Source organism: Alligator sinensis, unplaced genomic scaffold (genome assembly GCF_000455745.1).
Source record: "Alligator sinensis unplaced genomic scaffold, ASM45574v1 scaffold169_2, whole genome shotgun sequence".
NCBI classification, from domain to species: Eukaryota; Metazoa; Chordata; order Crocodylia; family Alligatoridae; genus Alligator; species Alligator sinensis.
Window position 1 is genome coordinate 674,753 of NW_005842077.1, and position 12,497 is coordinate 687,249.

At 43.3% G+C, this 12,497-nt stretch overlaps 1 protein-coding gene across 4 annotated transcripts in view; it reads right to left on the reverse strand.

Moving 5' to 3' along the window:
• Positions 1–6,156: 6,156 nt before the first annotated feature.
• EDNRA (endothelin receptor type A) overlaps positions 6,157–12,497 on the reverse strand; it is a 37,630-nt gene continuing 31,289 nt past the window's right edge. For all 4 annotated transcript variants that reach the window (XM_025204319.1, XM_006023715.3, XM_025204320.1 and 1 more), the window contains exons 5-8: positions 12,330–12,482; positions 10,190–10,323; positions 9,672–9,780; positions 6,157–7,828 (exon numbers count right to left, since the gene is read on the reverse strand). In XM_025204319.1, the coding sequence (XP_025060104.1) occupies positions 7,688–7,828; positions 9,672–9,780; positions 10,190–10,323; positions 12,330–12,482 (537 nt within the window). In that variant the 3' untranslated portion in view covers positions 6,157–7,687. The remainder of the gene's footprint in view (positions 7,829–9,671; positions 9,781–10,189; positions 10,324–12,329; positions 12,483–12,497) is intronic.

Here is a 12,497-nt window from a genome sequence, read left to right on the forward strand (position 1 = left end):
GGGTCTGTAGGGGGTTGGGGGGTTTGGGAAGGTTTGGCAGGACCAGGGGGGCTTGTGGGGTCTGCAGGTGGGTTTAGGGGGATGGCAAGCTCTCTCCCACTCCCCTGGGGATCAGGGGCTATTTTTAGCCTCCTAACCTCCCCCACCCCCAGACAAACAATCCTCACCCCCCCACAAACCTACCTCTTCATTCCTCCTGTCCCACCCCCAACCTTGGCTTACTTCCTCAGCTCCCAGTATTGGTGAATGATGATAAAACTGGCACCTGAAGCAGCTTGTGGGATGGGTGGTTTGGTGGGCTGGGGGGGAAGGTAGCTGGTTCATGGGAGTAGTTGTCCATCTGGGAGGGGAGGGGGAAGGGCTAGGAGAGGCTTAAATAGCCTGGTGCCAGGGAGGGTGTAGGAAAATTACAGCCCCAGGGCTGGAGCCAGTGTCTGTGTCTGCACTGGGAATTGTACAGTGTCATGGGATGGGGTCCCTAAAGATGGCCGTGTTACCCCTAAGGCCCCTCGACTGTGCCAATTCGGCCTGATGGGCACCCTCTGTTCTCGTCCACCACGTCTTTGATGGAAATATAAAAATAGGGAGGCTGCCTTTAAGTCCTCTTGGACACAGTTTGACGAGATTCTCTGAACCCCGTGGGTTCCCAGACCTCTTGTGGGTCCCTTCTCACAATGGGTGTTTCAGGGGCACCCTAGCCTTATGGGCTATATGTGTGGCTCCAACTGCCCCTTTACCACACCCCAAGCCTCGCAGATGGCATTGACATTGTCTGGTCTGGGCCTTGCTATGAATTGGTCCCCTTGTCCTCTCTGGGCTCTCCACAGCTCTGTCTCTGCAGTCCACTGGCGCCGGGGTCTGTGCACCCCAAATGCTGCGTCCTCTCTGGCGCCGGGGTCTGTGCACCCCAAATGCCATGCCCTCTCTGGTGCCGGGGTCCCCATACTGCAGTGGGCCCCCAATGAAGCTTCCTCCTTCCACAAATAGCCTCACCCAAACCACCGGTCTTATAAAACAACAACCAAACATAAGCTCCTGGGCTATAACATAACACCAACCGCATTAGGTGTGCTCTGCCCCTTTCTATTACTGGGAGCAGAACTTAGGCAGGCTTTTTCCCTTCACTCACTCTATGAGGGCTTCTTCCCCCTTGGCTGCTGGCAGAGAACTGCCCTCCCTAGCTCAGCCTGGGGTTTATATGGGCCCAGGGCCCTCCCCCTTCTGGTCAGCTGATCATGCGCAGGTGCAGGCTAATTTGCCTTCTGGCTTGTTGCCCTGGTAACCTGCATCTGGCTTCTGTCTCTCTCGTTGGGCCCTCTCCCAGGCAGTTTCTGCTCTTCTAGGAGCAAGGCACCTTAGTGCCCTGTGACACAGAGAAGTTCAGTTAGATTGGTCTTGCTGGACCTGAGCTAAGTTAGACTACCTCAGAGGTACACTCAACTGTGATTGGGTTGGCAATTTTTAGATGGATCTAACTGTCCTGAACTTCTGTACAGTTTGCATGTAGATCCACCAAACTAGTGTAAGGTCCACAGCTGGGTGAGCTGAGTTAAATTGGGTCGCCATTTTTAAAGTTATCTAACTTCCCCCTCATCTCTCTGAATGTCTGTACAGAGCATTAGTGTGCATAGTAAATAGGAAAGAGTAGGCTTTTGTCTAGTAGGAAAGAAAGAAGGAAACCTAGAGGCATTTACTTTTAGTATCTTAAAGCATAAGGTGGTATTTACTATACCAGTGGTTCTCAATCTTTTTCAATTCAAAGCACCCTCAATGGACTCAAGGCACCCTTAGGAAAATTCTAGGTCTTAGCTTTGAGTTGTTTCTTGACTACACAAAATAGAGCAAGTCTTCTGTTGCAGAAATCTCAGAAAAACCTTAGCAAATCAGAATGTTTTTGTATTCCTATTTGAAACCTCTCTATTTATCTTGTAGATCATGTGTAGGTGTTGTGTGGCACCCCACAGCACACTTAAAAGGATCTTGTGGCACACATTGTTTGAAAATCCTGTTGAAAATCACTGTACTATATGGATAGTTTGTGTGGAGCCCATGGTATATGGAAAATGTATTCAAATATTTTTTAAACTGATGAAGGTTTATGGTGGTTAGCCATGATGACATCTGAAGTTATAAAAAAAAGGCAAAACAAACCTGAACTTCACCATAATCCTTACCTTGACACATTCATCACAAGTGAAAGAGACAGAGGTGAAAAAATATAGAGCTACAGTTAAATGTGCCTGAAGACCCAGTGGAATTTGGAATTAGAAACAGTATTTTTAGAAAGAACAACCACCCAAGAACAACAGGAGCTACAGTAACCTATGAGACTGCAAAAGTGTGAATCAAGCAGCTATTGATTTCAGCAGCAATCATGTCTACAGAGAGAAAAAAACATTGTGCTGATGATAGATGGGGTATTGGAGGTCAGCTCTTTTCAGGTTCCTTTGGAGAAAGTGCAGATGACTTACATTTTTTTATTCCGTTTCTCCCATGGTGCAGTAGTGATAAGCTGTATTTACTTGGAAAACTCCTGTTTGATAAACTTTTTATGCTTCTCCTCTCACCCAAGTTTTGAAGACAATTGCCCTTATTGAGTGTTTGGCAGGGCAAGAATGGAGGGTTATGGAGATTTGGGAAAACTGTTCCAGAGAGTAGGAGCTACAGGGAAGGGTCTCTTGCAAAGACAGTGACAAGGCTGCATCGAAAAATAGAGGCCCATGCTATCAGTAGAGAGAATAAAAGTAGTATTCTATAGAAAAGGCAGAGTACATGAGGTGAACTGGAATACTTTCATGTTAAAACTAAAAAGACAGACTATACTGAACTCAGCGAAGGGGATCCAGTAGGTTGTTTGAGATGGAAGACAAAATTGTTCATGTGAGAAAACAGACACTAACTTTCTACACATAATAAACTCTAAGACGATGGGAACTGTGGAGGGCACAGGACACTAAGTTGTAATAAGAAAAGAAAGAGGAGATAAGGGTGCAAATGGATTTTAAGTATCAGCGAACTCTGGTAAAGTTGCAAAGGGGCAAGGTGAGATGTGGAACTTAAGCTATAAGAAAACTTTAAAAAGTTATAAGAAAGAAAACTCAGCTTTAGCATGATACTAAAAATATAGGCAAGAAATTACTGCTTTTGCTCAAGGGAAGCAAGTCCACACTTGAAACATTCAGGTGAGGGAGTAGACAAAACCATAACATTTGTATAAACAGAGAAGGAAAGTAGAAATGGAAGGACCAATAAAGATGTTAAGTCTGAAAGTGGTAGGTAAAGTTGTAGGTATGTGGAGGTGACAGTGAAGAGCTGGATAAAATAAAACCAGGGAGCTGCGAGGTGAACCTTGCAAGATTCATAGGTAGGAGACATTTAGTGTAGAGATGGATTCAGCTCCAGAAAAAGGACAGTTTGGGTCAGCTGATAACAGCAAAAATGTTGATAGAGCTGTGGGTAGTCCAAGAGTAAGGAGACGCCCAAAATGTTGAAAGCAGTTGTGAGGTAAAAGCAAACGAGCCTTAATCATCATGTAGATATGAGGACATTAACTAGATTAAGAAAAGCTGTTTCTGTACCATGGCTAGAACTAGAGCCTTGGATCCCAGACTGAAAATACGTTGCTACCTGAAATGCACTTTAGAAGATGGGAGGGCTCCTTTTCCAACAATTTGCAGAGAAAGGTTAAAAATAGAGTAAGATGGTAGGATTTCAGGGTCAGTGGAGTGTTTTCTGGCTTGGTGGTTTTTATTTTTTTGAAGATACTAAGTCAAAGATACTAACGTTAGAATTATTGACAGTTGTGGTATTTGCAGGGAGCAATGGTAGGCCACAAGAGTAGAACAGTACTAAACATGGGAGTATAGTTTTTAGAGAAACCAGTGCATGCTAACCTGTGTTGCTGCTCCCCCTCTTCTAAAGATGTTCTGCATTTCCAATGCCTGGAGAGTAGCCAGTTAGTTCCTAATAGGGGTGCACCGATAAAGATTTTTTTGGCTGATACCAACGGCCGATTATTAAGTAGCCATATCAGTCAATACTGATCCAATTGCTGATATGCAGCCTGGTAGTTTGGAGAGCAGTCATTAAGTCTGTGGAGGGAAAGGGTGTTCGGGGAGGCAAGGGATGTGGCAGGGGGCAGATTGAGGCCTTTATGGTGAGGGAGGGAATGGGGCTGGGGCAGGGGCAGGCACTGTAGGATGGAGCCGCAGGCAGCTTGTCTGGGGGGCATGGGAAGGATGGGGCGGTGGCTCCCCATGCTGCATGCATCCCGTGGGGGGGAGGCATGAGCCCCCTGGATTTGTGTGTAGGGTGAGGGTGGGCTGTCTGCTGTGGCCTCTTCCTGGCAGGGGGGCTAGACCAGGGCTGCACTTGGGGCAGGTGTGGTTGGGACAGTTGGTGGCAGTGCTGGGAAGGGGGGGTTATGGGGTGGGCTACAGCTACCCCAAACTTCACTGTAGCCACCCCATAGCTCCCCTTCCCTGTGCCACAGCTGCCCACCCCTGCCCACCCTGAGTGCAGCCCTGGCCCAGCCTCCCCCAACGAGGAAGAGGCTGGCACAGCCCTGCCTGCAGTAGGCAGCCTGCTTTCACCCTGTGCACAAATCCAAGGGGCACATGCCCCCCATACCTCCCCCGGGGGTATGCGCAGTGGTGGGAACTGCCCACCTTCCTGCCCCAAGACAAGCTGCCTGCAGCTCCATCCTGCAACCTGCCCTGCCCTGGCTGGGCAGTACCTACCCCTGGCCCTGCCCCAGCCCCACTCCCTACCTCACCGTGGGGGCTTTAGTTTGCCCCACTACCCCTTCCCTCCTCTATGCCCCTTCCCTCCCACAGACTTATCAGTCAGACGCTGCGCTTCATGCTGCCGGGTTGCATTCCTGGCTGTGCGCATGCATGTGGCATTTATCTGTGACATTATCAGCTAAATTGGCCATAAAAAAACAATTGCCGATAATATCAATTTTCTTTTTATTGGTGCTGATATGATATGGACTGATATATCGGTGCACTTGTAGTTTCTAATGGTCCCAATCCCTTATTTCAGCTTGCCCAGGCTTATCAACAGCTTCCTATTCCTGGCAGCTTCTACACTCTCTCTCTTCCCTTAGGAACAGCAAGGGAGCTGTCTTTTATGCCTCTGCTGTTCTGACTAATCATCAGTTTGGGTCAGGAAGGCATTTTTCCTGTCAAGCCAAATTGTCAAGAAGGTTGATACAGCATCAGGGAAGCACCAGTTGGGTTAAGAGCAATAGAATTCAATATTAAGAAGGTAAAACTTTTGGCCTGTCACAGCTTGCAGCTTATGTCCTGTGTAGGTTAAGGTTGAAAGGGCCAGCTTCTGGACGTAAATGAAACTGGGATTTTCACTGCTGGACCCTTCTCTGATAGCAGTAAGAAAAATGCAGTAATGTCTCTGTAGACTGAGGCCAGGTACAGACATTACATTTTTATTGGTATAAGCAATCAGAAACTGTAACAGAAGAGGTTTGGCACACACAGACTGGTATAAAAATGGTGGAGCCCAGTCTAAGATTTGCCGCTTACAGAAAATCGGCATAACTTAGATCGATTCTGCCTAAGGCTTTTTGAATGTCTGTACCTAGCCTGAAGTTTCTCTCCCCTGGGTGGCTTCTACAACCTGCCTCTTCACAGAAGCTGATGAATGGCTCCTAGTAACTATGTTATTGGTTTGATATTATCATGAGATTCCTTTTGTCCACATTAGAGTCAACTAAAGGGCATATGAGCACAGGTATGAGCATATAGCATCCCTTCCTAGCTTTCATAATGTTGAAGCCTGTCTGTTATTGCTTCACAAAACATCCCACATGTCTATTATTGCTTGACTTGCATGTCCTTTCTGGTGGATTCTCTCATATAGGAATGAAGGGATCTAGGTGTAAAGAGACTTCACACAGCCAGAATTCTGAAAGAAAAATTATCATTATTTGTTCCCTCTGGTTATTGGTACAGCTTGGATGCTGGGATGTTTTAAATAAAATTCAGCCAAGTCTCATTCAATAGCATGCTCTTGGGCATGACTACAGAGCACTGTCAAAAGATTATATTTAGTTTTATAATGTATTAACATAAATTTGTATGTATATATACACACATATATGCCATAGAGACAAAAGCCCACAAAATACATGAAGTAGTTTAAAGAGCAGGATTTTTTTTTAATATACATTAAAAGATTCTTTTTGCTGTGTGTGTAAACATTTGGGAAATTGTGCAGCAGAAGGCACTTAATACTTTGACCTGGTAAATAATGTTCAGGCTTTTCTACTTGCAACACAACTGGATGTTAAAAACAGCATTGTAGTTATTACCTTGCAACCTGGCCTACCAGATATTATAAATCTCATGGTACGTTTCTGCAGCAGGCATATTGTATCTGATACTGCTCTATTTCATTCTTCTATTTAATAAAACACTATCTATTTAGCAGATATAACAGCCAAACAACAAATGTCTTGCCATGTAACAAGAGCTGGTGGTAATGAAAGTCATGTCACATGTTTACATGTATGTAAGCAATATTTTCTATATATTATATTGTCAATAGTATTTTTATGGTTAATAACCCCAATAAGAACTTTATACTCATTTTAAACATCTGAACTTTGTAAGCATGAGACATAAAATCATTATGTGTATACAACTCTAATGGACTGCAGTATGAGTTCTGTCTTCATTTGCTGAGGCAATAATTTCAGCTCCATTATGTGACAGTTTGTGAACTGCTCTTGACTATCTTCTGAGAAGAGTTCCAGACAGTCCTAGTAAGGTGTTTATGGTGCACCATTAATACTTCTGCACTCTCAATTCAATTTACATCCAAAACAGATATAGTTTGAATATAGGTTCATCTAGTTTAAGAGTTAAATATGACTAGTTGAAAGATCGCCTCTTCCTCTTTTTTATTGTCACAGATTATTCTTTTTGGCAATATAGAAAAAAAGTTTACTAAGCAGAGAGTTAGAATATGTAGCGTGTTATATTTCCTTCTTTTTGGTATCAGTCTATGCTGTAAGTGCCTAATGTTGGTGGTATGTGAGAAGGTCTGTTCCAATCTTTTAATAGCAAAGTGCTTTAAATGCAAAATGTTCAGCTCTTGCATTGTCTCATCTTGCAAAATTAAGTTAAAAAAAATACTGGCACAGATTCACACATTTCCAAATAAAAGCTTTGTAAAAATCATGCTAAACATGCTCTTGTACAGAGTATAACCACCACTCAATTAAGTATTTCCTTGGCAGAAGGGCAGAGATCAACTATACGCTCCCAGATTCCACTTTTGACATCTTGCAAAAAATCCCATGTGAATAATTCTAATCAACCATCATGTAAAGACATGGCTGTGTACCAGTTCCACACTGGGCCATTCCTGCCTGGTTCATAGACAGCAAGCAGTCTGCACAGTGCAGAATGAGTCTTTCAACTGTACAATAAGATGAGTATAATTGTCAGAGACAGGAACATTGTCAGGAAGATCCCAATTCACAGAAGTTTAAGTGTGTGGTCAATCTACTCGGTCATGTCTGTGTAATTAGGTAGAAGGGCACAAAAACGTCTGCATAGATTATATTTCATGGAATACTCATTGATTTCCTGTTTAAACAGCTTTGATGTGATACTTTTTGTCCTGATGGATTCTGAAGTGATGTCAAAGTTCTTTAGTTTCAGTTTATGCTGTCCTTATGGCTGCTTCGATCTATAATGTGGTTGTTCAGCTCTTGGTTTTTCCACTGAATGCTTGTTCCATTCATTGGCACTGAAGTCACTAAACTTTTAGACTGGTAGCAGCAACAGCACAGACATGACTAGAAAGAAAAAGGTTTTCAAAGAACATCAATCTATAGGCCTGCACTCTGCCTTCAAGTTCAGAAGCATACATAGACCCCCAAATGAAGACAGCTGATGACAGGCAGAGTTTGACCTTAAATTGCATGTAATGCTTTTAATTACTCTTCACAACACCAACAAATTAGGGGACTCTCCATTCTTGGTTTAGGCAAAGCTTCCAGCACATCAAATGGAAATTTGGCTGGTTTAGGCAAAGCTTCCAGCACATCAAATGGAAATTTGGCTTGAGTTTGATTTGAAAGAGCTAATCCCACCAAATTCTGCAAGTGTTGTGACATATTCTCAACAACAGCTGTACCCCTATCCTTGTTCCACTATGCTACAAATGAAGGTAATATTGCCAGACAAGGATTAGCAACAGCAGACTAGCAAGGGTGGAGAAAAAAGAAGGGAATCCTCCTCCTGATGTTTTTGTCCCTGTCTGTCCCACCCCCATCACATGGACACTCTTATGTAAAAAACAGAAAGAAGTAGGCACAGAAGCAGACAAATGTCTGCGGTCAGGGGAGTGGTATAACGGAAATAGGTAAGGTTGCTGTTTCTCACAGATTGGAGGAGGAAGTGAATCAGGTGTAAACTGTTGGGTTTTTACAGATTGAGGCTACATTATCTCCTCTGAAAAATATAACAGTTCAGCATGCTCCCTCTGACTTTTATTCACCTTAATGGAAAACAATGTCTGTTCCTGTGTAGCTGGGATTTCCTCTTACAGCTCTTTAGGGAGAAGGGGAATGAGGGTGAGAATCCCAGTGCAATAAAAGCTGTGGAGTAGCAGCGGGAGTGCTGTAGAGAGGTAGGGTTGAGCTTAAAATAACTACACTGTATCCCTGTGGGTTGAGACATAAATTCATTGTATTGGTTCAGAGGCAGGTGGAATAAATCACTTGAATGTGGGGAGATGGCCTGGATTAGCTGTACTGATAAAGTGGAATGTGGGATGTGATTTATGATGAGTGGATGGGAGGGATAAATTAATTTTATGGTGGGGATTAGGGTATAGCCTGACCTAGTTAACCTGGAGCTGCTGGAGAGGAGCTGTGTGATATGGAATTGTATTTGAGGGGTCAGGCAAGGAGTTAGTTAATTGAATTTGGAGCAGTGACAGCATGGGCTACCCCTCTTTTCCTAGTCCCCTTTCCCTGGTACTCAGTGAGCACATCTACATGAGACACTTACTATGCAATAGCTTGTTACTACTGCACAGTAGCTCGTTACTGCTGCACAGTGGTGTCGCTGGGCATGAACTGTGACGTGATGCTACTGCACAGTAGTAATGAGCTACTACGCAATAAGTGTCACTAGGCAACCATGCTGGGATGCTGCTGTACAGTAACACCAGTTACTGTGCAGTGGGTGCCTTGTGTAGACACACTCAGTGAGAGGTCCAGGCCTGAAGCCTTTCCATGGTCCCCAAATAATATGGAGCAGATTTATCCCTGCCCTTTCCCCTGGTTACAGTCTATCAGATTGAAAAACTGCTTTTTGGGGAGTTTTTGGATAGTAGAAACATCCTTTGAAACTACTTAATCAATTAATGTTTATCTAGGTGGACTATGTCAAACCAAGCATTTATTGGTTTGGTGCCTAAAACTAGCTGGATATTTTCAGCTCTCAGTTTGGTATGTGTACTATGTGACCTTCTGGCTAGCAAATTAGATAATTTATAATCCTTCATTCCTTTATATACCCCTCCTTAAAACTGATAACAAATAAATAATTACTAAGTGCTTGACTAGAACGTATCTATTGGGTTTAAAATCAACATTTAAAAAGAAAAAGGTCTTAGGACAGAAATCTTACCTGGAAACAGTTTTTAAACTTCTTGCTGACAAAATAGAGAGCGATTGGATTTATACAAGAGTTCATGGTTGCCAGGTTGATGCTGATGTAATCCAGTGGCAACAAGAAACTGGACAACAAGAAAGTAAAATAGAAAGTAAAATAATTACAACCATTTATACGTTGCAAAGGCATTAATGTTACACACGGCCAATTTTTCTATGATACAAAGATTAATTATCCACCGCTTATCTTATTCCAAGGTAGGCAATACTTTAAGCATGGTCTGCCTGAAATAACTGGCCTAAGGCTCCACTATGGAAAAATGAAGGGAAAATGTACATAATGGTAATAAACCAAATTTGGCTGTTATCTACCCCCACTGAAGACTGCAAAATGGAGGTGCCAATGCAACCAACTTTCTAGTGTTTGGTTACATATATAGCTGCAGGGACAACAAATTTATGAAATAGTAAACTCTGGGCAATGTTTCACTTTTTTTTCATTGTGAATGCTTGGAATAAGAAAAAACTTAGTACCTAAGCAGTTCGCATCTGTTAGGGTCCTTTTCATTGTATACCATTTTCTTCAAAATTCGACTCAAATGGAGAGGGAACCAGCAGAGTGCAAAAATCACTACTAAACAGAAAACAGTTTTGGCAACTTCTCGACGCTGAAGAAAGAAAAAAAAAATCCAAAAGATTATTGATGTCTGTCAATCTAGTTGCTAAATGATGATCAGGCAAGCTGGCAGTCTAAGAAAAGCTATGCCATTAAGTGTTACTTATCAGACCCTAATCTTCCACTGCATATTTAGGGAACAACTATCATAATCAGTGGGTATATTTACATAAGATGCTTTACTGTGCAGTAGACTAATCTTCTGTGTAGTAAAGCGTCACTATGTAACCGTGTGCAGCAGCTATTGCACATTGAAATAGGCTAATGCATGGTTTTCTACTGCCTGTAAATACAAGTAGATTTACCATTCATTAGCTAATGTGCAGTAGCACATGGGTACATAGCTGACAGGGAGCAAATTGCTCCTGGTCAGCCCAGGCAGCAGGGAGTGGGAGAACTGTCCCCTCCTCCAGGCAGCTGCCTGTTGCTGGGCCCCTGCTCCGATCAGCAATTCAGAGACAGGGCTGGGACAATATCTCCTGCCCCAGCAGCTGCCTGGCTGCCAGACTGATTTCAGAGCAGGGGCCTGGCAGGATCAGAGTGAGGGCCCAGCAGGAGGGAGCTGCTGGGACAGGGGACATTTTCCCAGCCCTGGCCCTGATCTCAGAGTAGGAGCTTGGCAGCTGCTTGCAGGGCTTAAAATTTTTTTTTTAAAACAGTTGGGATGTTGGGGCCGGGCAGGGCAGCCACTGACGGGGCTGGGAGAGTGGGCAGCGGATAGGAACTGTTTGATTCGGAGATTTGGCCAATTCGGCGGTGGCTGAATCTCTGAATCAGATTCGGCTGAATCGATTCAGGACAGTGATTCAAATCACCAAATCAAATTGTTGTTCCCCAAACTGTCCGAATCCGAATCCGGAGCAAATACTAGCTGCTTCGCACAGGCCTAATGGATGGATTCCTTCCTCTACACCCTTCTACTTCTAATGACTTAAGTAGACTCTGTGGGTACAGGACACGTATTCCATGCCTGGAAAGTCAAAAGATTGTCTAACCTCCTTTCACCTACCCCTGCTCTGCCTAAATAAACTCTGAAAAGCGCAGGGAAAGCTCTCACAGGGCTCACTTTGTGCTATGAAGACCCTTCCCTTGGGTAGTGGGACTATGCATTTTGCTTCTAGAGGGTCGTTCACAGATGTAAATACAAAGTCAAGAAATGAGGAGCTGAGGTAAGATTTGCACTCATTTGCCAGATCATAATAGCAGGGACCTGGCTACAGGTTGTTTTTTTGAAGTTGAAGTCCAAAATGTGACACAGAAAAGAGCTACAAAGAAGGAAAATATGGTCTGAAATGACACCTCTCTCTCTTCTTTTGTCCATTCGTAGTAGCAATGTGGGGTGCATCAGTGACAGCAGCATATCCCTTCTCTCTATTTTTATCACTGTCTATACCTATTCAGAGAAGATCCAGACGACACTATGGCAAAATGCCGATAGCTGCTCACATCCTATCTGTGCTTGTGTTCTTGCTCCCATTGGTACAGTCACGCTGGTGGGTGTGTGTCAGTGGGAAAACTCTAAAATAATTCCAGCCTCATTTAGATATGGCCTAAGTGTTTATAACCAGAGCACTCTGCCACTGATCTCTTTATTCAGAAAGTTTACATTATTAAGATGGACTAAAGCAGAGCATTTTATATTTTTGGAGAGAAATTCAGGAAATGTATTTTTAGCAAATCTTTGTAGCTGGTTTCCAAGGAATTTTAGCCAGCAGAGTATTGAGGTTAGAGAGTGAGTGAATAGGACTGTCACACTTGCTAAGAAAAGGAAATAAACATAGGTTAGTCACTTGAACATGTTGTCTCCCATATCTGCTTATACTATAAATTATTCTTACATTCTGGGTTTGGTTGAATACCTCAGGGTCAAAAGTCAGCTGCAGCCTCACTTTCTATTTCTGGAATTCATTTTTATTAAAAGCTATTTTGAAAGATTGCTAAACTTGCCTGTAGACACAGCAGTAGTGCTCCTTAGTTCTAGGTTTCCTTAATATTTACCTGCTTTAGGTGTTCACTGAGAGCAATTCTCAAGTTGCTGTTCCTCCTGTTTAGCATTTCACATGTCATCAGCGTGTAGAAGACAGCCGTACATGCTAGTGGTACACAGAAATAGAAACCAAACAGCCACCAATCCTTTGCATTTTTGTAAAACTGAAGATAAGGGAA